Below are 27,603 nucleotides of genomic sequence, written 5' to 3'. Positions count from 1 at the left end.
TTGTTTGGAGTGAAGCCCAGCTCCGCCCTTCTTCGCAGGGTGGTAAAGAGATGCTCTCCGTTTATCTGGGAGTTCTAGAACGGTTCTCGGCTTCTCTTATGATGACAGGGATTTCGCGGTTCCCAAGCCGACCGCTGGCCGTCATTTCCACTGGCCGTACTCAGTACTTGGTGTCAAGTGCAGGTCTCCTTCAAGCCCCACCAATCAATTTTTGCGGACATGAGGTTTTCTGGAAATGCTCTCTGCTGTGCAACAATTGCCTTGGGGCGACGAATGACAACAGCGCTTTATGGTAGCTAGTTTGGAGGGGGAAAAAAAAGAAAGAAAGAAAGAAAAGGAAAAAGTGCATTTGCAATGACAGAAAGGACGGGTGATCGACGTCAATTTTGCGAAGCCCATCGCCCAAAAGAAAGCACTTGGAACCTACTCAATCCAGCTTAGTGCAACGGATGGCAGCGGTTGTGTGTGGACGGGATGTCGAGCCATCCCCGTGTCTGGAGGGATTGCGAGAAACGAAACCCCCCAGACAACACAGATTCGGCGGTAAGGATCATCTTCAGTGCTACCTTAGTGGATACCCAAGCCATCGTAAAAGATGCGCCGCGCGCCCGTTTGCCTGGGGTCTGTTGAGGGGAGGATCGCTAGCGAGATGGGGTTACCTTGGACGACATGGTATCTAGTTGTGCCGCAGTACTTAAAGAGTGCGATGCCCTGGCCATCCCGGTTTGCGGGGTTGGGTGGAAAAGCACGTCTCCAGGCAGCTACTTCGTCTTCTTGAAGAATATTGTTTGCCGCCATGGTGTTCAAAATAGGGGCTTGCCTACTTTTGTGGGCGAGTGCGGTTCATGCCCGCGCACCTGTCATCCCTATCGGCGAGTTTACTCCAAGGGTTTGCATCACCGTTCCTTTGCTGACCAGAACGAAAAGCCACGAGTGGACGCTGATAACTCAACCAGGTGAAGGCTCCATCTGCTTTGGCTGGCGACGACCTGACAAGCTTGTACCCTTCCCATACAATTTCAATTCCGATTGACCACTTCCATACGGACGATAGATATGCACCCCATTCCAACGGGACGTTTGAGCTGCGCTATTGGTTCGATGCCAGCCATTACAAGGACGGTGGCCCGGTGATTGTTTTGCATGGCGGGGAGACAGATGGTGAAGGTAAACAAAATAACGCGGCTAGGCAAACAAAACAGTTTCGACCTTCGCCTTACTGACAACTCCTAGGCCGATTGCCCTTCTTACAAAAGGGAATTTTGGGTCAGCTCGCTCAGGCTACAAACGGAGTTGGCGTCGTCTTAGAACACCGCTACTATGGAACAAGTATTCCGACAGAGGACTTTTCAACCAAGAACCTGCGATTCTTGACAACCGAGCAGGCGATGGCGGATTCGGCATATTTTGCTAAGAATGTCGTGTTCGAGGGCCTCGAGGACAAAGATTTGACAGCACCAAACACCCCATATATCCTGTACGGTGGTTCATATGCTGGCGCGCAAGTTGTGAGTCCACCCTCTCGGTTTGTGCGTGATCGAATTGCTTATACGGGCCGATGATCAGGCTTTCCTTCGCGTTGAGTATCCAGATATCTTCTGGGGAGCAATCTCATCTTCCGGCGTAACAAAGGCTATTTGGCATTACTGGCAATACTACGAACCTACCCGGAAGCACGCCCCCCAGCACTGCGTTAAACAAACACAGACATTCGTTGACCTTGTTGATAATATCGCTCTTCGCGGAAAAGACCCTAAGGTTACCCAACAGCTCAAGGAATTCTTCGGGCTTGGCGAATTGACTCACAATGATGATTTTGCAAACGTGCTAGCGTTCGGAATTTCCGGCTGGCAGGGTACCAACTGGGATCCCGATATTTCTCGGCCTACCTTTGCCAAGTATTGTGACACGATCACCACTGATCGTCTTCTGCAGCCTGTATCAGAGGAGCAAAAGGAGCTTGCAACATCCTTGATCAAAGCAGGCAAATATGGGCGGCACGGCAAGAAACTCAAGAACCGCCTCCTCAATTATGCCGCATGGGTCAACACTACCTATGCTGCCCCTTGTCTTAGACGAGGAAGCACCCTTGACACTTGCTTCGGGACTCATGATCCAGAGTTCTATAAGAGAGATGACACAACCCAGGAATGGAGATTGTGGTATTATCAGGTTTGCACTGAGTAAGTGGCGGCGGTTTTCTCCTAAATTCTCTATTCTACCCTGCATGGTTATGGCGCCGATCAGAAAAAAGTGTTGGAACAAGCTATACTGATGTGGCTTATTTAGATGGGGCTTCCTTCAAACGGGAAGTGGTGTTCCAAAATTCATTAAACCTTTGGTTTCCCGAATGATCGACCTCGAATACACTACCATCATGTGTCGCGAAGCTTATGGCCTCCATGGAGAAGCTGACGTTTCGCGGGTTAACAAATGGGGTGCATTTGACATCGAATACCCTCGTCTCGCAATTGTTGACGGCGAAGCCGACCCATGGGTTGAAGCTACCCCACACGCGACCTTTGCCAGACCACGGAGAAGCACTGTCGACAAGCCATTTATCTTGATTCCTGACGCCGTGCATCATTGTAAGTACTACCCATTGCGCCCAAGAGGAGATAGGCGGCTTAATAAATTCTTCTAATGCACTTTTAGGGGATGAGAATGGTGTCTTCCCCAACCAAACTACACCAGACTTCCCACCTGATCGGATTAAGAAAGTTCAGGCTCAAGAAATCGCATTTGTGAAGAAGTGGCTGAAAGGTGAGTCTGAAATCCTCCTTTTGCTATGCCCCCGCAAACTCAATCGAATGTTTGCAAAGTCAACAGCGCTAACAGAGTTTACCATAGACTGGGAACGCGAGCACAACTGAGACTAAACAAAGTAATATGGTTATATGCGACGTAAACGTAATCTTTTTGCTAATAGCTGCTGTTCAAGGCTGGCAGACTTATTGTTTAAATTATGGGTAGGTATACTCACACATACAATGACATATATGCACATACACAGTCATACGTTTTATCATACATCTGCCTGATCCCAGTTCAGGCGCCACTTTCTACAAAATACACAAATAAACTTTGGCCTCTGATGCCCTGCACAAGCTAATCACATCATATCACTCGCGCCAGACTGCCTCAATTACCACAAAGAAGGCGAGTGGGTTAGCATCAACACGAGTAATTTCAAACCGCTCATCCGCAGCACGGAAAATGTCCTTCCATGCATCAACCGGGCGTTCCTTGGCGTTGAACAACGCCATCATCCGCAAATCCGTCGCGGTACCCATTTGCTGAATCGAACGTGGCAATGGTGGACCTTCTCTTTCCTCGCGCTTGCCGACGTAGTCGATAAATATGACACGAGCACCAGGCTTCATGGCGGGCACTAAGCTCCGTAGGATCTGGATTGATTCTTGATCGGGCCAGTCGTGAAGGATCATTTTGATCATGTAGATGTCGGCCTGGACGGGTTGCGGATGGAAAAAGTTGTGTTCCATGAAGGAGACACGCGATTTGAGGGCTGCGGGCAGATTCGCCTCAAACGTAGGTCTCACCTGGGGCAAGTCTTGCACAGTAATGGTGAGATCAGGGTAGTTTTGTGCGAGGACCACGTCATCGTGGCCGCCTGAGCCACCGACCTCCTTAAAGTTAGCTAAATTCGGGGTAATTTTCGAAGACAAGAAAATAGATGAAAGAACTGCTCGAGAGATACGTGGTACTCACATCCACTACTGTCGCCTTGCCTGCTGCTTTCCAATCATAAGATTTCAACACGACTTCCTCGAGGCGGAAAATTTCTTTAATGTAGCGCATGAACTCAACAAAGTTCCTCTGACGCCATCCCTTTCTCTCTCCCTCGCCATCGTTTTCAATGAACTCCCAGCAGTTGGCGTACTTGCCGAACAGACCACCGCTATGGAGCAAAGCAAACGACGTCTCATTCATATTTTTCGTCAAGGTAGGTTTTCCACAGGTGTATTTCTGCAGGGCCTTGTTCATGACCATCATGGGCGGTCCCGCGTCATCCAGAATTGTGGAAACAAGAGCCCTGAGCCCAGAAGAACGAGCTAAAGCGGCGGACCGGGACGTATGTTGAATACGAGATGACAACTTTCCAGGCTCTGTTTCTGCAAAGATGCGGAGAGTTGTCGCATGCGCTAAGATACGTTGAACAACTTCTTCTGGAAGAGAAGTATGTTTGGCGATATCTGCATATGAAGCAGAGCCATCCAGCGGCACACTGGACCAGAAGTCGAAATAATTCAGGAGGTGGAGAGCTGCGGCATCAGGCATGCACTGTAAAAGTTAGGAGGCTCACGGTTCTACAGGAAACAGGAAACGGGAAGCAGGAGGAGAAACGCGTACAGTATGAACATAGTTGAAGATGCTCTCACTCGGTCCCTGAACCAGGTACCACATATCCATAAGAGTATCCGATAGCATCTGGCGTGTCAGAAAGCTTTCTGGAGATAGATTGCTATAGCTTGTAGGGCTATCTGCGGCAAACGTTGGCGGCGGGACATTCTTTTCCTGGAGGTAGTCGGTAAATTCCTTCGCAAGCTCGGTGACCCTAGCTGCGAGATCATTGAGTGTTGGTTGATGGTCTGCCATTGTGAGAATTAGTCAACGGCGCCTGGTTAAGAGCGAAATACGAAATGAACAAGGACCGACAAGCAGGAGAGAGTTGGCAATTGATGCATTTATATATTGAAATATTTTGCGCGCGAATCTCATCAGTTCAAGCCTTTGCACTCCACCGCTGGATGGAATCTCTAACGGTCTTTCCATTTGGGACGTAACCTGTATTCCATTTCCGGAATCCTGGCGGCCAAGCCACAAGTTTGGGCGGAACGAAGTTCCAACGCAGGAGTAAAATCAGATAAGATCATCTTATCAATCAGCTAGTTAATGACGACTGTGTGTTTTGACCCACTTTTGGCTAAGCCGCAAAGAGGAAGCGCTGGCTGCCCATGTCTCAAAACAGCAACGCCGCAGGGAGATTCCTGAGCGAAAAAGTCTTCGGTGGCACTGAGCAAGTTTCTCGAACATGCCAAAAAAAATCTTGTTTGACCCCTGCTGGCATGAAGAAAATTCTGATGGCCCTCACTTGGGCAGGAAATCCGAATTTATCCCTCAAGATCAGTCGACCGCAAAAGTTGTAGCTTGGCCATGAGACGTGCGCGGATGAATGTCCCTCATTCATCTGATGTGCGCACTACATCATCTTAGATTCCTTCATAGTAAAATTCAGGGAAGCCTTTCCAATACTCTGTAAATCCGCGAGAAAGTTTGCATTGTGACCAGATTGACTTCTTCCATTTTGCGGTAAGGTTGGCTGTGGATCGAGTGTCCGGGAGTCAAAAAGGGTGGAGCCCGTGGTGTGAAGATTTGCAGGGTCATGCCTGATGCACGAGCGGGTGCCATGTCCTCTGTATGCATGGCGAAATCAGGATGGAAAATTCCACACCTGTTCAGTTTCGCAACGCAAGACGCTCGGCTGCCAGTTGTCATTCCCACACAATAATTAAACCATGCTCGAGTGGAGAGTTAGTATTAGAGATCATTGTTTCTGATGGTGGTTCGGTCGCTACCTTGGTCTGTTCCAAGTCGAACCATCATCCCTTGATCGGAAGCACTGGACCCATTTTTGCATCCCTGTTGCGTGTAACCTGGGCTTGTGGTGACCATAATATCAACGAACTACATCACTGAGGGGTGAAGGATAGGTAGGTGTCCGGACGTCAAAAGCAAATCTCAACAAGGAGAAGCAGGTTCGAAGACGCCACATGGTCTGTAGGCCATGGAATGTCGCTCTTGGCCTCCGGACGGAGTTTTACTATCACCTATGAGGCACATAGAGGCTGGGATAAAGCAAAGGGACCAGCGGGGCAAATGGTAAACAGCCGATCAGCATCTCGTCGCCGGCCAGAGGATGCCAGCGGCAACGAACTGGGCCTCTTCTGGTGTTGAGAGACGGCACGAGAGCAGACATACTCACGTGACATCGGGATTTGCAGGGTGCGTGGCGGAGAAGCATTGGGGGGTGTCGAAACCGGACGTGTGAGATGTTGGGAGTATTACTCCGTACTTGTCCTCTTGGAAAGCTTGCCAAAGGGCAGGCAAAGTTGAAGGCGACTTGCCTGTGCCTTGATCTTGGGAATATCTCCGACGCCACCGGCACTGCTTTTTGCCTCCTTCCAAGTTCCAATCAGCGCGTTCCACAGCGGCACGAGCGAGGGTGTGCGTCTCTGAGCCGCCAGGCAGGTACGCGCACTCACCTTCACCAGGAGGCCTGAACACGAGCAGATCAGCCGCGCTCCCACCCTTGCGGGAATCTGCCAGCGGCCGGGGAAATTGACAAACAGGCTGACGTCGTTATGTAGGTTGGTCAAATTTTGATCGAGCTCCATCGGTTCAACAACAACAACGACGACGAGTTCGGAGCATTGCTTTTAAATCCGATCGACTTGTTGCACTCCGTTCTCCGTGTTCGCAGTGGGTAAACCCCAAGCGTCTCCAACAAATAGAAATTGCAACCGTTGAACTAAAGATGTTTTTTAATTGAACAGGGCCCAGGCCGAAGCCCCGTTTCCCACCAACAGCAATCCAGAGTAATCCTGCTGACCTCCGTACCCCGGACCGTCCCAGCACCATTCCCGAAAAGACCTTCGACTCAGCATTGGTCCAACCCACCCGCTCGCTTCTGCTTGCTTTTTGAGAGACGCCGCAACTCAGGCTCACCCACCGTTTTATATCCCTGTGAAGACGTCCGTCGAGACGCCCCGCAGCCCTGGCTCGAAGCAGGAGGAGCATCGAGCTCGTCGAATTCGACCACAACACCGCCAAGCCTTCTCACCAGCGAAGCAGCTCAACTCCCCCCAACGAAAATAGGGCGCGCAGTGGAAATTTCCCCGATCGAGCGGGGCGCTTTCATTTATTCGGGAAGAGGAGAAGGGACACCAGACCTGGGGCATTCCACCGCATCAGGGGCGATCAAGCAGCGAAGGGAACTGAACTCGATGGGTTCAAGGGTGGAGACGGAGCTGACGATAGGAATTATTCTCAACGAATAAATCGACTCTGTGGTCCTTTCAGCTCCCGTTCCTTAGCACGGTTAGCGACCGTAGAGGAAATCATGAAGTTCTCACATAGTATCCAGTTCAACGCGGTGCCGGAGTGGAGCGAGCACTACATTGCCTATAGCAATTTGAAGAAACTGTGAGTATTCCACAGACTGACTTTTACAGAGCGTATTTATTGAGCTGCCCCTGCTAATATCTTTTTCCTCGTGTAGAATATACTCCCTTGAGAAGCAGGTAAACAATCCGGAGTTACAGGAAGATGCAGAGTTCGAACGGGCTCCGTTACTCGATAGCGCTCTTGACACGGACTCGATATTTAAGCGAACACTAGATGGGGAACTAGCAAAAGTATGCTCCTTTTATCATGCAAAGGAGACCGACTTATACAAGGAGGTGGAGGATGTGGTCGATGAGGCAGAGTCGTACACGACGGACAGCGTTGGGTTCAACATGGACTCCGTTGCCGATTCCATGGTCAAATCGAGGACGTTCAGTTTCGGGAATTATAATCGACGAGCAAGTACGTTTCGGGGCGCAGGCCACTCCAATGACCGTAGAGCAAGCACCGCCGGCGAGTCGGTTGCAGGTGGAGAGGGAAATCCTCATGAAGACGACGCCTATAGTGAAGAAGACGTTGATATATCCGAGCTCCCTTCTCACGATATACGGAGACGCTCAATGTCGCTGAGAGAGCCTGATGGAAGGGAACCTTCAGATGGACATGCGATTAGCGAAATGAGTGACTCGAGATTTTTTGGAATGTCCTCTGACCTTGGACATGAACATGACCCACATCTATTGGCTTTGTACAATGCTGGTGTCAGTTTGAAGAAGCATATCATCAGCATCTATGTCTCCCTTTGCGGGCTCAAGTCCTTCATTCAGTTGAACCGCACTGGGTTTTCAAAAGCGCTGAAGAAGTATGACAAAATCCTTGATCGGAGCTTGAGGCGAGGTTATATGAACACCACCGTTTCTACTGCGTACCCGTTCACAAATCAAACCATCCAGCACCTAGATGACAAAATTGCTAGAATTGAACGACTTTACGCAGATACTGTCACTAAGGGTGACCTTTCGCTTTCAAAGCGGGAGCTTCGATTACATCTTCGAGAGCATGTGGTCTGGGAGCGGAATACCGTTTGGCGTGAGATGATAGGAATTGAAAGAAAGGCGCAAGCCGCGAACATGGGTATCCGAAACACTCTACTTGGTGGTGCTCAAGATGCAGAGGCCGCACGGAGACAGGGCGATGAACAGGAACCTCCAACGAAGGAAATTGTTACTCCCGTCGGCAGATGCCCCGTCCCAAGCTGGATGTTAACATCGAACTTTGCAACCTTAATTGCAATATTGATTATATTTTCAGTTATGCTCGCCGTGCCAATCATAGACGAACCTGAGCAGCAGAACTGCCTTGCAATGTTGGCTTTTGTTAGTTTGCTATGGGCGACTGAGGTACCTACATCTCTCCTAAATGCTTATGATATTTCCCTAACTGTGTGTTTAGGTTATTCCGCTTTTCGTGACGTCAATCCTGATACCATTCCTCACTGTTATTCTTCAAGTGATGAGGTCCGATGAAGACCGCTCACGATTGCACCCTAAGGATGCCGCAAAGTACGCCTTTGCGTCGATGTGGACTTCCGTCATAATGTTGCTACTTGGTGGCTTTACCATTGCCGCAGCGCTATCCAAACACGACATCGCCCGCCGGATGGCCACTTTCGTCCTTAGCAAAGCCGGTACAAGGCCGCGAACAGTGTTGGTTACGAATATGTTTGTCAGCATGTTTTTGAGTATGTGGATTAGCAACGTGGCAGCACCCGTGCTTTGCTATTCAATCATCCAGGTGTGCTATGAACCATATTCCCCTTGTCGTATTCCCTGCTAATTTCCTGATACAGCCCATGCTTCGGAATCTCCCTCCCGATTCCCGATTTTCCAAAGCCCTCGTCTTGGGGATTGCTCTTGCGTCAAATGTCGGCGGCGCTGCTTCACCTATTGCATCACCCCAAAATATCATTGCATTGCAGAACATGTATCCACCTATTAGCTGGGGTACCTGGTTTTTCATTTCGATACCTGTCTGCGTAATTTGCATTCTTCTTATCTGGGTACTTCTTGTTGCTACCTTCCACCCCGGGCGAGGTACCACCATCGTGCCCATTCGCCAAGTCAAGGATAAGTTTTCTGGCGTTCAATGGTTCATCACGATCGTGACCCTCATAACCATTGTCTTGTGGTGTGTCAGCCATGAAATGGAAAGCACATTTGGAGATATGGGAGTCATTGCCATTATACCGTTAGTTCTTTTCTTCGGTACCGGAGTTTTAAATAAGGAGGACTTCAACAATTTCCTATGGACCATCATTATTCTTGCATCTGGGGGCCTTTGTCTCGGAAAAGCGGTTACTTCCTCCGGCCTTTTGCATACCATTGCTCGCGGAATTACGCATCGTGTCGAGAATCTCAGCCTATACGGAGTTATGTTTACCCTTTCATCGCTGATCTTAATTATCGCCACCTTCATCTCACATACTGTTGCGGCATTGATCCTACTGCCACTAGTGCATGAAGTTGGCAGCGCAATGGAGCACCCTCATCCTAGCTTGTTGGTTATGGGGGCCGCATTGATGTGCTCTGTTGCTATGGGTTTGCCTACCAGCGGCTTCCCAAATATGAGTAAGTCTTTTATCCCTCACGATCTCTCTTTTGTGCTTGTCGCTGGGCTAACATTTCTCGATAGCCGCTATAATGATGGAGGTGCCGGAGACCGGACAACGATATCTTCGAGTGAAACACTTTATTTCCCGAGGTGTCCCGGCCAGCGTGATATCTTTTGCCGTTGTGGTCACTGTTGGATATGGTCTGATGCTAGTAGCAGGATTGTAATTTCTTTTCTTATTCGTTTTCTATGCACTCTCTTTTCTTCTAGAAGCTCTCATCTTACTCGGCAAACCTCGGCGTGTTCGCGAAATATCCTTCTAGAATTTGTGTTTCTGGGCTGCATTGTTAGGACGGACACGGCTGATAGAATATCCATGTGAAATGAATGTACTCGTTGATCCACAGCTCTCTGAGGCAATCTATGCTTGTATATGTTTGTGGATAGAATATCAAGATATTCTGGGAGAGAATTGAAATGATTTAAATACCCACTTGAAGTTGCGGTCTGGGTGCCCGTTGTTGTCTCAAGTGACCCAATTAGTCCTGAAGAATGGCTGTGTGCGCGGAGTGTTCCAGGGCTATGTTCTTGAAACTTTTGAACAGCCTTCCCGCCGGCAGAGCATGAAACCTTTTTGCAGATCCTTGAACACCGGGGGGGTTTTTTTTTTCTAGCCCAGCAAATCAGCACCACGGATCGATGCACTTTCTCCGCGGTGGCAATTGTCGGGTTGGTCCCACTCGCCGAACGGGAGCAAATCACTCTCTTTTGTGTCTGGACGATGCGTGCAGAATGCTGGATTCGATTGATCTTATTTGTTCGCTGGAATATTATCAGGAACGGGGAGGGGATTGACAAGTCGCACACGGACCACACGAGTCGGAGGATGAACATGTGAGTCCCGTGACATGACAGCCCCAGAGGCTACACTGTCCGACGTCCCGATAAATCCTATAAGGATTGGGAACTGCATCAATAACTACATAAAGTAGACCGCTACCCAAGGTCTCTTATTCAACAGTTCGATAGGAGAACGTCCTGTTGGTAGGAAAAGCTTATGAGTTTTATCCTAAGTCGAATAGTTTTATTTGCAAGCTCGAACGAGAACTATGAAGTCGACTATCACAGCCCTGCTACTAACTTCATCCCTTCATTTCACCGCTGCGTTTAGCACGTCTCAGTTCCTACTGAGAAATGTGAACTCAGCCCCAAAGCAGTGTCCAGCTGATGTCGAGCTAAGTTGCCATAATACCCGCCCGGTGGAGGATACTTGCTGCTTCAACGCGCCTGGTGGATTGATCCTTCTTACTCAGTTTTGGGATGCGCAACCGGCGACGGGGCCGGAGGATTCGTGGACTCTTCACGGATTATGGTGCGTCCCTTTTGATCTCAACCACATGCAATTCTTACCTATCGACATCCCCTCGTTTGCTAGGAGCATGGAGCCGTTGAAGCTAAGCCTTCTACAGGCCTGACAATTGCGACGGATCTTTCGAGCAGTACTGTGACAAGAACAGAGAATATAAAAACGTTACAGATATATTACAATCTCATGGCAAGGAGCATTTACTTGAATACATGAGTACTTATTGGAAAGATTGGAAAGGCAATGACGAAAATCTCTGGGAGCACGAGTGGAACAAGCATGGTACTTGCATCAGCACACTGGAGACCCGCTGTTACTCGGGGTATAAACCTCAGGCAGAAGTGGTTGACTACTTCGAAAAAGCAGCCGAGATGTTTGAGGGATTGGATACTTATAAGGTTGGTGGCATTACTTTACAGTGCTTGGTTTCTGCTGAACGACAACTGATGCGAAAATTATAATCAGGTTTTAGCTGCGGCCGGAATTGAGCCACACCCGACAAAGACGTATACGTTGAGAGAGCTCCAGGATGCAATCTCAAAAAGTCATGGCATGGAAGTCACTCTGAACTGTAGAGACTCACGTTTGAATGAAGTCTGGTACTTTTTCAATGTAAAGGGCAGCCTACAGTCAGGGAAATACGTACCAACTAAACCAGGTTTGTTCTGACACCGGACAAAGAGAGCCTTTCACCTTTCAGTCTTGCGGCGTTTTTCTAACCATTCATCCTGAAGGTGGTGCCTCATCAACGTGCCCGGAAAGCGGTATCAAGTATTTTCCCAAGGGTGGATCCAGCCCGACATCATCTACACGCTCAGGTGAACCTACGTCCACCGGAAGCTCCCCTTCGCCGACTGGAACTGGAGGCGCCTTTCAGGGAAAGGGTCATCTTGAAGTGACTTCGGGTAACAAAAGGACCGGCTGCCTTATCAGTTATGGTACTTGGTATAGCACAGGCACCTGCGCAACATTTACGGCTACCCCTTCTGGAGATGGTTTCACCTTGCGTTCCAGTAAAGGTGATTGTGGCATTAGGAATTCAGTTTTTGAGTGCGATACGGATGTGGAACCCAGCGTATTCACGGTGAGTTGTTTATGCTTACGAATAAAATATATTTCATGTATGCTCTTGGACGGAACCCGAAGCCTAACCCTCCCTACTTGCGGAATAGGCCGACGATGAGAAGCTTGCGTTTGGTGGCAGCTCAACTTTTTCTGCAGATGAGATCCCACGAGGCACAACGCAAGTTCCTATTTATACCGGTGGCCGCTCGATTGAATTGACGATAGGCTGGAAGAGAATCTGAACGAAGAATCCAGTAACTTTACGATGGTTTTGTATATGGATCGCTTGGCTGTAGATGCAGTTTGTGGGCCACTGCACCAGGAAATAGAAAGCATGCTTTTTTGCTAGAAAATATAAGGTTAACGAGCTTCACACGCCTCATAGGGCAATGAAAGTCCTGTAGGGAAGGCAAGATGTGAAATCCATGACAAACGTCGGTGGCTTTGTATCCGGACAGCCGGCGAAGGTCTCGGTATTCGAGGGCTTCCGTTCCACCTTGTTCATCCAGGGTACACGCAATCGTGATCATCTCAAAAAAAAAAAAACCGTGTAACTAGGTAGAGAATCCAAGATGTCTGGGTGCTGGAGCTGTAAGGACTGGCGTGCCATAAGCAGCAGCAGCAGCAGTAACAGGAGGTCGGCGAAGTGGTTTGACGTGTAGGTAGTGCGTCTGGAAGTTCCTGGCCGCCTTAAGGTGGGACGCGCGCTAGGCCCAATATGGACTAGCGTTTTCTTAGGGTAGGGCAATTTTGAACAAGCGAGCCACTGTGCGAAATTCTGTCCTAACCGTCGACGACAAGCCTCAATCAACCCGACAACCCCTCGACATTGCCCACCGCGTTGCTTTGGCGAAGGACTGCAAGATAAGAGGTGAGGACCGATTTCGCTGCATTTCTTTGGGAATTTTCGCCGCGTTTGTCTGGGAAACATGATCGAATTTGGTCCAGGAGCGACCTCATCTATTGTCAACCTGCTGGATACTCGGTCTCTCACGCGCGCGGTTCTATTCAGCGCGAATGATTTCCACCTGACTTTCCAGAGAAGATTTTCTTTTATTTTATTTGGCCGATTGCGCTGACTTTTCTTTCGTTTTGGGCCATTCAGAGTAGTCCAGTCCAGAAACCGCAATCATGGGTATCTCCAGAGATTCACGCCACAAGCGTTCAGCTACCGGTGCGAAGCGGTCCCACTACCGAAAGAAGAGGTACGGATAGTCCTGTCGCCGATTTCGTCTTCCGTTTAGACGTTTCCCTTTTGAATTTTAAACCGCATATATTCTTACACACATCTGGGTATTAGAGCTTTCGAGAAGGGCCGTCAGCCAGCCAATACCCGTATTGGTCCTAAGAGAATCCACGTTGTCCGCACTCGTGGTGGAAACCAAAAGTTCCGTGCTCTCCGTCTTGAATCCGGCAACTTTTCATGGGGATCCGAGGGAATCGCTCGTAAAGTCCGTGTGATCGTTGTCGCCTTCCACCCTTCGAACAACGAACTTGTCCGCACCAACACCCTCACCAAGTCCGCTGTCGTCCAGGTCGACGCTGCTCCTTTCAGAACATGGTACGAAGCACACTACGGCCAGCCCTTGGGCAGAAGACGCCAGACTAAGGCCGCCGATGCCGAGGAGGCCAAGAAGTCCAAGAGCGTTGAGAAGAAGCAAGCCGCCCGATTTGCCGCCCACGGAAAGGTTGAGCCAGCTCTTGAGAGACAGTTCGAGGCCGGTCGTTTGTATGCGGTTATTTCTTCTAGACCTGGTCAGAGCGGTCGGGTTGATGGTTACATTCTTGAGGGCGAGGAGCTCGCTTTCTACCAACGTGCTATCAGAAAGTAAAGCACTTTTTGATGGGGTTTTCGGTCGGAGTTCCTGCATTTGCAAAAATTATGTTGATGAGCAGTACCAACGCATGCATGTTTGTAGAACTCTGGGCTACCTTGAATTACCAATCGGAATGAAATTTTCTTTTTACTTTTAATGAACAAAAAGAAATAATATATTGTTCCCAGATAAACGAGACCGTTTTGGAAATGACTCATTCGGCACTACTTAGAATCAAGAAACCCGCCCTACCAACGTCATCAGCCCCAAACTGTATACATTCACTATATTCTATGTACTAGTTATGTTCGGTGGTCATACGGAGTAGTGAGCCAAGAAATGTGCCACATTGGTTGAATAATCCCCGTCAATAAAATCCCGGGGCTCCGTCCTGGAAGAACGGCAGACCAAAACGAGGGGCCTTTGAACAAGCTCTTCGGGATCCAAACACAACATTGCTTCAGCCCAGATCAAGACTAGCAACTCTATTTCAACCACTATGGCGACGGGTATAGAGGTAGAGCTGGTGAAAACCCGCATTTGCATGATTTCCGATACGCACAATTGTTCGCCGCTGCCTCCAGGAGAGGTACATACGCCGTACAGACGCCCGCTGCCTTCGGCTGACGTCCTTCTTCATGGCGGGGACTTGACCTTTGTCGGCAGGGAGAAGGAGCATCAAGGGGTGATTGACATGCTTAAAGAGGCAGATGCTGAGCTGAAAATTGTCATTGCCGGAAACCACGATATAACGCTTGATGAGGAATACTACAACTCTGTCGGCCATTTAAAGCACAAGTGGACAGGACCTGAGGATCTTGCCAAGATCAGAGAGCTATACTGCGGGGAAGAAGCCCAGAGATACGGCATCGTCTATATGGAAGAGGGCGTACGGACGTTCAGATTAAAGAATGGTGCTCAATTTACCATTTATGCGACTCCATATCAGCCCGAGTTCTGTCGATGGGCATTTGCCTACAACCGTGCTCATGACCGCTTCAACCCATCTCCAGAGGGCGCACTGTTCCAAGCGCAGAACCCAGTCCCATCATTTCCTGACGTGCACATATTGCTAACCCACGGGCCACCGTTGGGTTTTCTGGACCTGGTTCATTCAAATAGACACGTCGGCTGTCAACATCTCCGTGGAGCAGTGGGCCGCGCAAGGCCTCTAATCCATTGCTTTGGGCATATCCATGAAGGCCACGGAGCCGTGAGGATGAACTGGGATGCTGATTCCTTGAAAACCATCCCCCAAAATAGGGCCGAAGAGTTGAAGAATCGATGTGCGTTCGTGGATTTAAGTCGCGATGGTGGTGATCCTCTAAGATTTGGAGCAGAGACGTTGTTTGTGAATGCATCCATTATGACACAGGGATATGATCCGCTAAATGCCCCATGGTTGGTAGACGTTGACCTCCCACGAGTGTTAGATGAGGAGATGATCGGATAAGCCCTTAAAAGCCGGGCTCTTTTTCCTGCTTTTGTTGCCACGAGCCTAAAGAGCAAAGAATTTATCCAGCCATTATATTCTAATTTGGTTCGAGTCTCTGGTTAACCGTATCTCAAAATCGCAGCACTGCCCGACGATAGCTTAGATTCGCTTTCTAGAGGACTCAACCGATCGGTTAAAAACCTTGATTATTTGGGCCCCGTGGTGACAATGTACGCAGCTTTGGCGACCTTATCGGACCCTAGATCTGATGCTTCGCTCCTTTACGCATTATATTTACTTGTCTTCCGGATATTCTAATAAGCGCTTCACAGGCATCAAGACGGGCTGGAAAAAGTCGATATGTCTTCGAACGAACTTACAGCCCAACATGGAGGATATATAGGGATCGACAAATGGCTTTTGGACTGCCTCACGCAAGGTTTTCGATAGACGATCTGAGGAGTGCCACTCCGTCTGTCAACCAGTGCTATTATCTTAGAGCTCAATATCTCCTGCACGTGGTCAAGTACCATAATGAAATGTCCGTTGAACTTTAGAAATAATGAGATTGATTGATCGTTTTTTAATAAATGCCAAACACGGATATTCACGTACATACTCAGTATGTATATGCACATGCCTTTCTCTCTTCCTGGCTGAGCTCAATGGAGTACTGTAAAGCCCAAGGACCTTGAAGACAGTTCCCACCCTACAGAGAACTTCAGCCTAGAGTGTGCACTGTACCCACGGCATCCGCTATGGTTTGGCAAATTTCTTTCGATCGTCGAAGTCCTCTGTTGATTGTCCATATCCTTGGGAAAGGCGAGCGAGGTTTAGCGAACAAAGCGCGGGATGTTGTCTTGCAAAACATGCCGTAAGCCACTTTTTCTGAGGATAAGATATCTCTCTTCAAAAAATATCTCATGCCATAGGCTATTTACAAGTGATATGCTTTTTCTGAGCGAGATTGAGACATCGCGCACCCAATTGATCATATTCTCTGCATTGAAGCTTCGGAATTTTTCATATCTATCAATAGACCTTTATCGATAGGCGCGACACATTTCGATATTCTTTCTCAATTAACTAAATATGTGCTTGTCGTAGAGGATCGCATTTGCAATGGAAAGGCACGAACTTTCTGGAACGAACTTTCTGGAAACCTCAGGGCGAAGCTCTTTATCATTCAAGTTTTTCGACAAGAGAATTATGCTTCGAACCGGTTCCTTTGGTCAAGGCACTCGAAACACATCCATATTGCCTTTTCACCTGTTCCAGGGAATAATGTGTTTATTCCTCCGTTGTCGGCAGGCGGCTAGCGAGAAGTTGATGGTCGAGTCAAAGGGGTTGTGATTCCCTTGATTTTTTTCCCCCGTTAATGAGTGGTGTCTCGGTGTGTGGAAGCGTGCACGTTTTATCGGAACCTCTCCCCAAAGCCGAGTTTTAGGCTTCACGAAAGATTGCCTAGATGTACGCAGACGCTTTCTGATGGAAAGCCTGGAAATCAAGCCTAGTGTTCGTTAGTCACAATGAGAACTGATCATATATGGTTGGACTGGAAGCGCTTTTCGAGATGCAGTCTCATCACTAAGCCTGTAGCTAATCGCGAGCTGCATAAGCTCTGTACGACGTGTTAGCTTGGTGTGCTGGCCATGTCCTCCGTACGGAGTATGTCACACGGGTACACTATTTTTCGTGTGCGAAGGGCATTCGATTCGACAACGCGATGTGCAACGGGGTCGTGGCTGGGCGACACCAGCAGCGTGCGCGCGCAGGGTCCAGGGACCTGCGGCGAAAAGGTTAGCCGTGTTTCTCCTCCTAACCATGTCATCTGCCTGGTCAGGGCTTAATTGCCGTGCAGAATGCCAGACAAGAAAGGCATCCCGCAAACCCCGTCCGGTCTCCGCTGGTCATGTTGGGCGCATACAAGCAATGACAGCGTTACATCTGAGCGCTTCTGGTAAAATGTCACACTAGCAGCGCGTATCGGGGCAGCTGACACTTGACACTGACACCGACATGGACAACCGAGCATGTCGGCACCCTTCGCTTCTCGCTAGTTCTCTAGGGAAACATGAGGAGCTTCAATGAAATGAGGGCCTTTTTTTTTTTTTTGTTTTGGTCCTTCCACTGCTACTTGCGCTTTAAAATTGCACAGGTTACATCTGGGGATGCTCTCTGGGTCTTCCGCGGGTCAACTCCACGATAGCAGAGGGGATTACCGCTGCAGTCTGGTAACAGTCCGGGAGCTGCAGTGGATCTCTCAGTAAATGGCGTGGCAAGGTTGCACATTAAAGAAAGTTACCCATCGGAGACTGGCTGGCTGGTTCCCTCCCCACGCTTCCCTATCTTCATATCATTCGCTTTGCTGTGGAGCTTTGACCACCCAACCCCCGTCGACGATGATATCAGGGTGCATCCTTGATATATAACTAAACGCTCCCTCGCTTGTTTCGTTGATCATTTACTAAGAAACTTACCGATACCTGCACCACCTTTCCAGCTCTTCAAGTCGTTGGGCTTGGGCGACCTTCGTCTCATATTATCATGCGTTTCGCTTACCTCGCGACGTTGGCGGGCTCGCTGCTGGCTGGCCTGGCCCAAGCAGTCCAAGTCAACCCGCTACCTGCCCCTCAACATATCAAATGGGGTGACTCTGGACCTCAATATCTTGATTGGAACGTCAAATACAGTGGCCCCAGAGACCGAACGATCATTGCGGCATGGCGTCGCACTTGGGAATCTATCGTACAGCTGCGGTGGACGCCAGCGGCACTAGAAGCTCCGATCCCAACTTTTGCGCCTTTTATAGTAGGCAACGATAAGCGCGACGCACATTCAAATCGACGTATCCTTAGAGTTAGCGTCAATGTCGAAAACACCAATGTTGATTTGCAGCATGGCGTCGATGAATCGTATAGGTTACAGATTCGGGACAAGTCGGATAGTATCAGGATCACCGCTAAGACAACTTGGGGCGTTCTCCGTGCCTTCACCACTCTCCAGCAGATCGTTATTTTCAAGCGTGGGCGATTTTTGGTTGAACAGCCGGTCAATATTCTGGATTATCCTCTCTATCCGGTTCGTGGCATCATGATAGACACCGCCCGCAACTTCATCAGCGTTAAAAAGATTTTTGAGCAACTTGATGGAATGGCCCTCTCCAAGCTTAATGTCCTCCACTGGCATATTACTGATACCCAGTCCTGGCCGGTTGAGGTCCGTTCATATCCTCAGATGACAGAGGATGCATACTCCCGCAGAGAGACATACGGCCCATCCGACATCCGCAAGGTCATCGAATATGCCCGAGCTCGTGGTATTCGTGTTGTCCCTGAAATTGATATGCCCGGTCACTCCGCCTCAGGTTGGCGAAAGATTGATCCAGATATTGTGGCTTGCGCAGATTCCTGGTGGTCCAATGATGATTGGGAGAAACACACAGCTGTCCAGCCGAACCCCGGTCAACTAGATATCGCTAATAACAAAACCTACAAGGTCGTCGAGAAAGTCTACAATGATATTAGCCGGATTTTCACCGATGACTGGTTCCATGTTGGTGGTGATGAACTACAACCCAATTGCTTCCTCACGAGTAAAATCGTCAGGGATTGGCTCAAGCAGGGTTCTCGCACCTTCAATGACCTTCTCCAACACTGGGTTGACAGAACTGTACCCATGATGAAGAAAGTGAAGAAGAACCGTCGTCTTCTTATGTGGGAAGACGTGCTTCTCTCGGGAAACATGCATGCCCACAGGGTCCCAAGAGACATCATCATGCAATCCTGGAATGGTGGCCTCGCTAACATCAAAAATCTTACCGCTAGGGGTTACGAAGTCATCGTTTCCTCTGCAGACTTTCTGTATCTTGATTGCGGTTATGGTGGCTGGGTCGGCAATGATCCTCGTTACAATGTCATGGAGAACCCTGATCCCGAGACACCCAACTTCAATTACGGCGGTAATGGTGGCTCCTGGTGTGGGCCCTACAAGACCTGGCAGCGAATCTACAACTACGACTTCACCGACGGACTCAATTATGCCGAAAAGAAGCGCGTTATCGGTGCTATTGCCCCGCTATGGTCCGAACAAGCCGACGATGTTGTCATTTCGAATAAAATGTGGCCTCGCGCCGCAGCCCTAGCGGAGCGGGTTTGGTCCGGCAATGTGGGCAAGGATGGCAAGAAGCGCACCACACTTATGACACAGCGAATTCTTAATTTCCGTGAATATCTTGTTGCAAACGGTATCATGGCTGCTCCTTTGCAGCCAAAGTATTGTTTACAGCATCCCCATTCGTGCGATCTTTACTACGATCAAACTGTGATCATGTAAATAGGGTCTGTGTTTGAACTGGGTTGTTCGCCATCTGGAAGAACAATGTGGTGGGTAATAATTTTTTCCTTTTTTTTGGCCCAATTTCTCCTTTTCTTCTCGCCTTTGATCTCCTTTTTGCTCTATGGATTTTTTGCTTTGTTTAACCCAGTGTTTATAGCAGAAATAGATGTATTTACCTGAATAAGGAATCGTTTTGTGATTAGAAACACCGCAGGGCCATATCTGTGGTTTGTCAAAGATGGTAAACATACCTACCCGCGAAGTCTTCATAAAAAGCTACCATCAATATAGTTACTACATCACAAGGCTTATGGTATAACTGGTGAAATATATATCTTTTTTGTTTCTGGGAATCTATCTCTAGATTTTATGGAATGAACAATTAATTACTAGAAATATGCTATTCATGGTACTGCCAAGGGCAATTAGAAGGGAAGGAAAAATATAAGTACCTAGTAGAAACCAAGGACAATACATAATATATATAGCAAGAATTGGGATTAAGCAAAGAGCTTGAATTCAAAGGAATAGAGTGCAGGCCAGCAAAGATTTCATCAAAGGAGAAAAAAAAAAAAAAAAATTGGTATCAAGTGAATATAAATGGGTATGAAAAAGAAAATGAAGAGAAGTCCGCATCTATGGACGCTCCACGAAGATGAGAAGAAAGGATTGTAATAAAGCAAACCATCAAAAGAAAAGGCAATCACATGCAGAAAATTTCCCAGCATTTATCAGTTCCTACCTCCAAAATCCCTAACATGTGAAAGAAAAGAAGAAATTAACCAGGACGATGTCACTCCTCTTTTAGGATGCCTCCAAGGTTGCCATCACGGAAATTAGCTTTGCTAGCTTTGCGGCCTACTTTCAACAAGCTGAACCTTTTCATCACAGAATCTCGTACTCCACCACTGCTGATGCCGTGTTCGCTGTTAGAACTGTGAGCTGTCTTTGGACGCCCCGTGCCCTTGTCTGATGTCCTTGGGCGACTGTCGCCTGAACCGTTTTGCTGCCCTCCCCGTTGGACAGCGTTGTTGGGAGTGGAATTGCACCGGCCTGCATCCTGTTGATTCTGTTGCGCCCGGGATTTATTTGCTCGCTCCATTATTCTTTGCTGCGTCGTGCGCATGTCTTCTGTGGGTGGACTTGCGGGTGGAACTGAAGCGGCATTTCTATGTACTTCAATAGCTCCAACTGCGCTCTTCTCGTTGGTGCTAAAGAAGCTTCTTCGTTTTCGGCTTGTATCACTCTTTCCACCGCGCGAATGACTGCGATCCCGATTAAAAGATTCCGGCTCACGACCGTGATCGGATTTTACGCTAGCAGACTTTGGTGTCTTAATTCGACGATCGGAAGAGATGCCGGTTATATGAGTAGTGTCGTGTCTATTCTGATCTTTCTGAGGAGTAATAACGGCATTAATTGCCGTAATAGTCGCGTTTGAACTAGATGGTGCGTGATTCGAGCGTTTGAATATGTTGAGGCTTAGACGGTTGCTAGCTGGCGGTTTGTCTGTTGGCTTTGCGGTGCTATCGTGAGAAGGCCGTCCTAATTCTAATTTGGGGCTAGGTAATCGAGCTTGGGATGATGGCGAGCCCGAAATGCTTCCACTTGTAAATGGATCGATTCGAGGATTGAAGTGGCTGGATGAGTCAGGTTGTGACTGGTGCGAAGGCGAAGTTGCGAGAGTAGCAAGCTCAGGCGCAAAAGCAGCTTCTAGCCGTTGGGTAAGCTCATTATGCGTAGCCTCATACGTTGGCTGCGAATACAAGGCGATACACCGCTTCATGGCAAGAGCATGATCGACCAATGCAACGACGAGTGCATTTTTAAGCGGATCCACGGGAGGCACGGATTCGAAATCTTCTGTGTCATATTCAAGATGTATTTTCGGTTCATCAACCAAGAATTGCCGATACTGGGCAACACATGTTGGTGCGGAGGATTGAATATCTAGCATGTGGCCAAGAATCTCCGTTAGGCTTGTCAGGCTCGTATCATCTCCAGAGGAAATCCTCTTTTCAAGGATGAGCAGTTCCTGTGTCTTCCTAGACGTGCGCTCAACAGCTGTTTGCAGCGGTGTCAAAACTACTTCTTCGGTTTCGATAATTTCGCTTCTCCTTAGAACATTAGGAAACGGTTCTGCTGTTGTGAACACTGCTTTTGTCACGTATTGTTCTTTTACCTGATTGCCACTCATATGCTTCTTAGATGTGACAGAAAAGTTAGAAGTCATAGCAGTCAAGAGATGTTCTCGAACTGATTGTGGAACTTTCGGGCGCTGGTACACTGGATGATTCATGTCCTTATGTACACTGACAGGAGAAATCTGAAGGAATTGGCCTTCGAGATCTTCAATCTCATTGGAGTGAACAATTTGAGCGGCAGGGTATTGCTTTTGCATGCGGTCAGTGAAGGTGATCATGCGGTCGGAGGGTGATCCTTCGAAAATATACTGCTTGTCTCGTAGAGTGGGTGGGAAGCCGAGACCTTTGAATGTGACACGGAAATATCTCGAAATTAAAATGTCCTCCTTCACGATTGCTTCGTAGATTCGAGCCATGGACGCCTGCGTCCTCGATAGTTTCGAGAAGTCAATTATCGTGTGTTCGTAATGGTCTGCGAGCTCCCGATAGCACGACAATGCGTGGGCCCAAGCTTTTCCGTCTTCGAAGTGTTGAATAATCTCAAAATATAGTGCCTCTTTTCGTTCGAAGGCCGTTTGTTCAGGAAAGAACGGATTTGCAAGTGCAGGAACAGTCTTTGATATGTCCCAATCGTAAAGATCGGCGTGGAATTGAAGAGCAAGGCCAGCTTCGGTGTAGTTTCGTGCTCCAGCTTGTCCATGTGCTAACTCATGGACATATCGAATAAAGATGTCTTCCCGCTCCATGTCCTTCATGAACTCCATAAGCTTGATAGTATTAAGACTTTCCGTGATATTCCCGTTGTGAGAAGCAACCAGGAGATCCAATAATTCATCAACAGTTGCAATGAGCTCTTTTAACGTGACCATCAATTCGGCATCAGGAGTGGAAGAGCTTGTTTCGAACAATCCAAGCAGCTCGTTTATAAACAGTTTCTGAGTAATGCTTTCCGTGAGATGCTTGGTCTTGAACAGTTCATCAAGGCTGGATATTATCTCTGCTTCAACCATTGAGAGGTCCTCGTTTAGCTGCCATTCGCTTACGATCATGGTCTGTAAAATTTCGACGGCGACACGCCGAGGGCCTTCATGGACGCTGAGACAAAGCTCAATAATTGGTGGGACAAGGCCAGGGACGTATTGCACTTGATAACCTCCGAGTTTTATCAATCCGTACCGGGCTCGCTCCTCAATAGTGGTATCCCAACCGATAGACCGCCATGTCTTTTGAAGCAATTCCGCCCCGTGTTCACGGACATCTCCCGCAATCTTCCATACAGCCCGCCGTCTCTGCTCAGGGAAAGTTTCTAGGGCCAGGGCGTCGCTCGACACAAGCTTCAAGAGCGTGGTGAAAAATAGCCTCCACAGCTCCATATCGAAAGTATCAGCTTCGTCGGGAGTAGGAAGGAATGATTTGATGAGGATAGAAGAAAGATCCTCCAGACTCTTCATGATAGATTGGTGATGGTAAATATGCAAGCTTAGCCATGTTGCTGGATATGCTTCGCAGCTGAGGACGGATTTGTGAGCATGGAATGTGTGGGATAGAAAAACTGCTAGCTCATCTTGGGAGAGCGACAATTCTTTCTGCTTCGGCAACTTAGACATTGCGGCGATGATTGCAGAAAGCTCCACTAGCGCTTCGTCGAATTTTTGTTTAGTTTTCGACTGTTTTAGTTGGAACGGAAAGGCCTTGCTAAAGAGTAGAGATAGCCATTCAGTCTCATCGACACCGTCGGCGACGATAGCGCAGTACGATGCAACGGCCTTTGGCATATACTCGAAAAGCTCTGGTCCGGGATTTTGGAGCTGTTCTGCTACGACAGATGAACAAAGACGAACCTGATCTCGATATTGGTCGGTGACTTCCGGGGTTTCTCCCCAGTAAGGTGCGAGCCACTGGATGCTTTTGGAGACGAGAAGTTTCCGCTCGTCCTCTCCTGCAAACAAGGGAAGCCTTGTATAATTCAAAATGAGTACAAGTTTATAGAGAACCAACATGTTTTTAACATCTTTGCAGGCATCCATGAAGCTAAAGGCAATTTTGATAACCTCGTCTTTGTTTAATGCGTTTAGGAGCTCAGGAAGCCAGGTGTGGAAGTGCTGCACGGCCAGAGTCTTGCTGCCCACCAAATTCGGCGCTGGATTTTGCATGAGAGACTCCACAGATTCGAAGATAGAGTGGAGATCGCGATTAAAGGTCGACTGGATATTTGTGATGCCAATGCACTCCTCCTTAGCTTTCTGTTGGCCCCTAGCATTGATGATGAACTTCAAGAGGTGTCTGCCGACTTTGAAAGCTGCACGAAGATTCCGAGCCTGCTGTGGGTCTGTGGTGGCTTGGAGCAGGCGCAAGAGACTTCGTAGAAGGCATGGAGTAGCAAACGGGAAGTTGAATTGATGTTCCGCATATTTATCCACTAGGGGTCCTAGGTTGAACCGACGGTCGTGCACAATACCAAGGACTGTGACGAGGTCCCTGAATATTAGATCCTCGAACTCTTCGTTACCGGCCTGCTCAACCATGATACCAAACAAGGCATCGAAGACATCCCGAAGCTGCTTAACAATCTCGATCTCAGGGACAAATACGATTCTTCTTAGAAGCTCGAGGAGTTGAGTCGCCGGCTTTTCTTTCCAGTTCACTAGCCCCAGCAAAACCTGATCCTGGGAGTATTCCGTACTGCAGAGTTCGGTCTCGAGAGCTAGAGTCGCAAGTGGTCCTGTCACAGCTTCATCTTTCGTTGATTCGTTTTTTCCAAGTGCGCTCCAAGGTAAGGATAAATATGATCCCTTTCCATTTTCGACACTCGAGGTATGCTTATCATACGCATGTAAAAGTAGTGAATGACGCCCATCTCTCATAAAAGCCTGCTGGTCCCAAAGGGGCATCCAGCTCAACGCAAAGGGAAATTCCGGAGCGTCCGCCACACTCATGATCAAATGAGAACCCTGAACTTGGTCTGATGGAATATTTAAGCGAATTACTTGGTTCCAACCAGAACCTCTTTCTGCAACTGTTGTTCTCCATGCCGTCAGTCCTGAGGAATTTGAAGACGGGTAGATGCAATGCTCAATCCTGGCTCCAGATGCATTTCGCGCTTCTATAGTAAGTTGCAAGTTCCTCAACCCGGTGATCTGAGGAACGGCAACCTGGCCATTTATTGGGTGAGAAAGTAAAGCATCCTGAGAGATATTGACCTTTGACAGGTTTACGTATATGTCAGATCGAGGTTTGGTAGGAGCAGCTGGAAAACCAATTCTTCTCGTTTGAGCGACTTTATGAAGCAGTGTGGGATTGTTTCGAATAAGGCTCTCCGTATCGTCGCTCGCAAAAGCGTAAAGGTGGATATGTAGTCTCGATGCGCGATAGCATCTGCCATACCTGCTCGTGGGGCTGGGTAAAAGCGAGCGAATAACATTGTCAAATCCTTCCGCATAGTTGTCTTCTTCATCGGTAAGGCCTAATGGAGACCAGATGTTTATAACATGATCCACATCTTTGTCCGCTTTAAGTATAGAGCCGATCTCGAGAACGCCAATGCCAGCCAGACGCGAGACAGGGACTTCTTTGACTGGCTTTTCAGGATTTCCGGATCCGTTTCCTGCGGGTTCACTCGGTTGTGAGGATCGGGCAATTTCGTTTTGATCAAGATGCGATAACCCTTTCGGTTTCGGCCCCCACATCATGCTCCGTCTTGACTTCAAACTACCCTTACTCGCATTATTTAATGCTGGTGCTGCTTTGGTAGCTGGTGTCCCATCACGAGATGACGCGCGTGAGCTAGATGTAAAGCTAGGTCTGGCGGATTCGGGGTTAAACACCTTAATGACGAGATATATCTTTGAGCCTGAGGCAGAGTTATCACCAATATCCGCAGCGTTTAGTTCCGTAAAGAGAGTCTTTAAGGTTCCGTTTTGGGCCATTGTAGCGAAGGTCTCCGCCGAGGGAATTTCCAACGCGTACGATTCCGTTAATTGCTTCATATCTCCCTTTGCATTTTGAAGCCAAAGGCTTATCGCAAGAGATACCGAGCCGGCCTTTGTTCCTGTGACTGCATTTACTTCAAATAGCAAATGGTGCAGGGAGACGGCATCCACATTTGGTTTTGTCTCACCATCGAGCATGCTCATCTCAGATTGAAGCTTTGCCACGTCGATCGCTGAATCCTCACCGGTGAGGAGGCGGCCCCTTTGCTTTGGATCGCGAACGATAACATCTCCATTTAAGGTTTTATTCCCGCGTACCAAGTTCCAAACGGTTGCTTCTCGTAGTGATGTCCGTTCCTGGGCTGTCAAAACGTTATGAAGCAGTTGTCGCCGTGCAAGATCCAGCTCTAGAACAATATTTGACATATCTTCCAACGCAGTGTATTGCCTGGCCAACAGAAGTTCGTGTATGTTTGTCGAATGCCATTCTCGTAGACACGACGCAATCTCATCAACCAAAGGCTCTGATAAAGACGTAGGCGTTTCATCCCCGATTTTAAGCATCGGGACAGGTGCAGGTGGTCTGGGAGCATTAGGATCTCGTGAGCTTGTAGAGCGAGGTGTTAATGCCATAGAAGGTGACTGTAGAGGGGATCCAGAACGACGTTTCTTCGGGTCTTCTTCTAACCTGATGACTGTTATCTGGGACGTTTTTCGAGAAGACTTTAAATCGCCGAGGCCATTAGCACTGTTCGTTTTGCCGCCATCCGCCATGGGTCTCAAAGTGCCGTTAACATGCACCAGTTCCGCACCGTTCGTTCCATTTTCTTTGCTTTTATCGGCTTCTTCGAGGACCTCCCGGACCTCTACACAGTTTTTGGGGAAAATTCCGGAGAACACTCGAGCTTCCAGCGTCTGGCCCTTGACGCTGGTGAGCCCTGCTAACAGAGAGGGCGGTGCAACCAGGTACCCTCTATACCACGCGCCATCTTTGCCCCCTTGCTCAATTATGTACAACTCGTCTCCGAGCTCGAGAGGAAGATCTGCGGGTGACGAAGGCTGAAATGGATAGACGGCGACCGCGAAAGCGATCCGGGGTAATGGCCGCCAAGGCATTGTGATTATTTAGTCTCGAAGGGATATAATTTGTAGGTGAAACAAATTGGGTCTATCCAGTAAGAATAATTAGGAGGAAAGGAAAAGTTCCAGGAACCAGAAAATCGCAGGCAATGCTGTCACATGTACATAGTCCGTAGAGCGGTCGAAGATTGAAGGGAAAGAATCGTGAAGTCGAACTATCCAATCCAATCGTAATTTCAAAGGTCCAATGGATGCAATTGCGCATCGAATCCCTAGTACAGTCTGAGGAGGTGTCAGCTTTCTCTTCGTACCGAGTACAGAGAATTTCAGGAGTATCAAGGCGCGTGTTGACTGCATTACGCCCCAAGCTCGGGGGAACATACATTAACTGATCAATGGTTGGACAAATTTTTCGCCGATTTATTTTCCGCCAGCCGTATGATGACGGACGCTTGCATGGCTCTGCCTCTGTCTGTTTCAGTCCATGTATTGTTTTTCGCAGACGTCGGGGTCTAATGCTAGGTTCCGAGTCCGGGGAAGCAAGATAGACGGTCTGGGTGACAAATTATTATTGCAGAGACAAAAAGGGGTACCTTGTATGTCAACTGCCCGGCGCCTTGCCCAAACACGGTTTTGACTACTGGACGTGAACCAGAGAATGGACTCGCTTAGT

At 48.4% G+C, this 27,603-nt stretch overlaps 9 protein-coding genes across 9 annotated transcripts; 7 read left to right on the top strand and 2 right to left on the bottom strand.

Moving 5' to 3' along the window:
* The first annotated feature begins 338 nt into the window (after nt 1-338).
* CIMG_04983 (extracelular serine carboxypeptidase) lies at nt 339-2,936 on the top strand. Its single transcript, XM_001245541.2, has 7 exons — nt 339-889; nt 957-1,167; nt 1,234-1,508; nt 1,567-2,183; nt 2,290-2,588; nt 2,656-2,763; nt 2,851-2,936. The coding sequence occupies exons 1-7, from the start codon at nt 797-799 to the stop codon at nt 2,871-2,873; spliced, it is 1,626 nt and encodes a 541-aa protein (XP_001245542.2). The 5' UTR covers nt 339-796; the 3' UTR covers nt 2,874-2,936.
* Nucleotides 2,937-2,994: 58 nt separating this feature from the next.
* On the bottom strand, nt 2,995-5,937 carry CIMG_04982 (uncharacterized protein). Its single transcript, XM_001245540.2, has 4 exons — nt 5,598-5,937; nt 4,372-5,540; nt 3,730-4,302; nt 2,995-3,644 (listed from the first exon to the last, which is right to left on the bottom strand). Exons 2-4 carry the CDS (start codon nt 4,615-4,617, stop codon nt 3,123-3,125), a joined length of 1,341 nt encoding a protein of 446 aa, XP_001245541.1. The 5' UTR covers nt 4,618-5,540; nt 5,598-5,937; the 3' UTR covers nt 2,995-3,122.
* Nucleotides 5,938-6,899: 962 nt separating this feature from the next.
* Nucleotides 6,900-10,106, top strand: CIMG_11449 (divalent anion:Na+ symporter (DASS) family transporter). The gene is made up of 5 exons (XM_012358458.1): nt 6,900-7,224; nt 7,301-8,546; nt 8,599-8,940; nt 8,996-9,773; nt 9,838-10,106. The coding sequence occupies exons 1-5, from the start codon at nt 7,142-7,144 to the stop codon at nt 9,981-9,983; spliced, it is 2,595 nt and encodes an 864-aa protein (XP_012213881.1). The 5' UTR covers nt 6,900-7,141; the 3' UTR covers nt 9,984-10,106.
* Nucleotides 10,107-10,786: 680 nt separating this feature from the next.
* CIMG_11448 (ribonuclease T2-like protein) lies at nt 10,787-12,559 on the top strand. Its single transcript, XM_004446076.1, has 5 exons — nt 10,787-11,128; nt 11,226-11,520; nt 11,588-11,780; nt 11,857-12,206; nt 12,295-12,559. Exons 1-5 carry the CDS (start codon nt 10,866-10,868, stop codon nt 12,427-12,429), a joined length of 1,236 nt encoding a protein of 411 aa, XP_004446133.1. The 5' UTR covers nt 10,787-10,865; the 3' UTR covers nt 12,430-12,559.
* A 482-nt stretch (nt 12,560-13,041) lies between these two features.
* CIMG_04980 (40S ribosomal protein S8) lies at nt 13,042-14,344 on the top strand. The gene is made up of 2 exons (XM_001245538.2): nt 13,042-13,392; nt 13,488-14,344. Exons 1-2 carry the CDS (start codon nt 13,319-13,321, stop codon nt 14,017-14,019), a joined length of 606 nt encoding a protein of 201 aa, XP_001245539.1. The 5' UTR covers nt 13,042-13,318; the 3' UTR covers nt 14,020-14,344.
* An 88-nt stretch (nt 14,345-14,432) lies between these two features.
* CIMG_04979 (Ser/Thr protein phosphatase) lies at nt 14,433-16,030 on the top strand. The gene has a single exon (XM_001245537.2). The coding sequence runs from the start codon at nt 14,504-14,506 to the stop codon at nt 15,455-15,457; it is 954 nt and encodes a 317-aa protein (XP_001245538.2). The 5' UTR covers nt 14,433-14,503; the 3' UTR covers nt 15,458-16,030.
* Nucleotides 16,031-16,748: 718 nt separating this feature from the next.
* Nucleotides 16,749-17,757, top strand: CIMG_13408 (uncharacterized protein). The gene has a single exon (XM_004446075.1). It carries the CDS (start codon nt 17,110-17,112, stop codon nt 17,287-17,289), a length of 180 nt encoding a protein of 59 aa, XP_004446132.1. The 5' UTR covers nt 16,749-17,109; the 3' UTR covers nt 17,290-17,757.
* Nucleotides 17,758-17,799: 42 nt separating this feature from the next.
* On the top strand, nt 17,800-20,112 carry CIMG_04978 (chitobiase). Its single transcript, XM_001245536.2, has one exon. The coding sequence runs from the start codon at nt 17,987-17,989 to the stop codon at nt 19,772-19,774; it is 1,788 nt and encodes a 595-aa protein (XP_001245537.1). The 5' UTR covers nt 17,800-17,986; the 3' UTR covers nt 19,775-20,112.
* A 458-nt stretch (nt 20,113-20,570) lies between these two features.
* Nucleotides 20,571-26,966, bottom strand: CIMG_04976 (uncharacterized protein; the record flags this gene model as incomplete). The annotated part of the gene is made up of 1 exon (XM_001245534.1): nt 20,571-26,966. One exon carries the CDS (start codon nt 26,964-26,966, stop codon nt 20,571-20,573), a length of 6,396 nt encoding a protein of 2,131 aa, XP_001245535.1.
* Between the last annotated feature and the right edge of the window lie 637 nt (nt 26,967-27,603).

This window comes from Coccidioides immitis (genome assembly GCF_000149335.2).
Source record: "Coccidioides immitis RS genomic scaffold supercont3.4, whole genome shotgun sequence".
NCBI classification, from domain to species: Eukaryota; Fungi; Ascomycota; class Eurotiomycetes; order Onygenales; family Onygenaceae; genus Coccidioides; species Coccidioides immitis.
Note: the sequence above shows the minus strand (reverse complement) of the source record. Positions and strands in the feature narration are given on the sequence as shown.

Bases quoted from the DNA above. Each gene is read 5' to 3' on its own strand.
- CIMG_04978 (XM_001245536.2), top strand. From the start codon at position 17,987: ATGCGTTTCGCTTACCTCGCGACGTTGGCGGGCTCGCTGCTGGCTGGC.
- CIMG_04979 (XM_001245537.2), top strand. From the start codon at position 14,504: ATGGCGACGGGTATAGAGGTAGAGCTGGTGAAAACCCGCATTTGCATG.
- CIMG_04983 (XM_001245541.2), top strand. From the start codon at position 797: ATGGTGTTCAAAATAGGGGCTTGCCTACTTTTGTGGGCGAGTGCGGTT. The intron at 1,509-1,566 runs GTGAGTCCACCC...GCCGATGATCAG, and splicing joins CATATGCTGGCGCGCAAGTT to GCTTTCCTTCGCGTTGAGTA. The intron at 2,589-2,655 runs GTAAGTACTACC...ATGCACTTTTAG, and splicing joins TCCTGACGCCGTGCATCATT to GGGATGAGAATGGTGTCTTC.
- CIMG_04982 (XM_001245540.2), bottom strand. From the start codon at position 4,617: ATGGCAGACCATCAACCAACACTCAATGATCTCGCAGCTAGGGTCACC. The intron at 4,303-4,371 runs GTACGCGTTTCT...TAACTTTTACAG, and splicing joins TCTTCAACTATGTTCATACT to TGCATGCCTGATGCCGCAGC. The intron at 3,645-3,729 runs GTGAGTACCACG...AACTTTAAGGAG, and splicing joins GCAAGGCGACAGTAGTGGAT to GTCGGTGGCTCAGGCGGCCA.
- CIMG_11448 (XM_004446076.1), top strand. From the start codon at position 10,866: ATGAAGTCGACTATCACAGCCCTGCTACTAACTTCATCCCTTCATTTC. The intron at 11,129-11,225 runs GTGCGTCCCTTT...AGCCTTCTACAG, and splicing joins TGGACTCTTCACGGATTATG to GCCTGACAATTGCGACGGAT. The intron at 12,207-12,294 runs GTGAGTTGTTTA...CTTGCGGAATAG, and splicing joins TGGAACCCAGCGTATTCACG to GCCGACGATGAGAAGCTTGC.
- CIMG_04980 (XM_001245538.2), top strand. From the start codon at position 13,319: ATGGGTATCTCCAGAGATTCACGCCACAAGCGTTCAGCTACCGGTGCG. The intron at 13,393-13,487 runs GTACGGATAGTC...TCTGGGTATTAG, and splicing joins TCCCACTACCGAAAGAAGAG to AGCTTTCGAGAAGGGCCGTC.
- CIMG_13408 (XM_004446075.1), top strand. From the start codon at position 17,110: ATGTCACACGGGTACACTATTTTTCGTGTGCGAAGGGCATTCGATTCG.
- CIMG_11449 (XM_012358458.1), top strand. From the start codon at position 7,142: ATGAAGTTCTCACATAGTATCCAGTTCAACGCGGTGCCGGAGTGGAGC. The intron at 8,547-8,598 runs GTACCTACATCT...CTGTGTGTTTAG, and splicing joins GTTTGCTATGGGCGACTGAG to GTTATTCCGCTTTTCGTGAC. The intron at 9,774-9,837 runs GTAAGTCTTTTA...ATTTCTCGATAG, and splicing joins CAGCGGCTTCCCAAATATGA to CCGCTATAATGATGGAGGTG.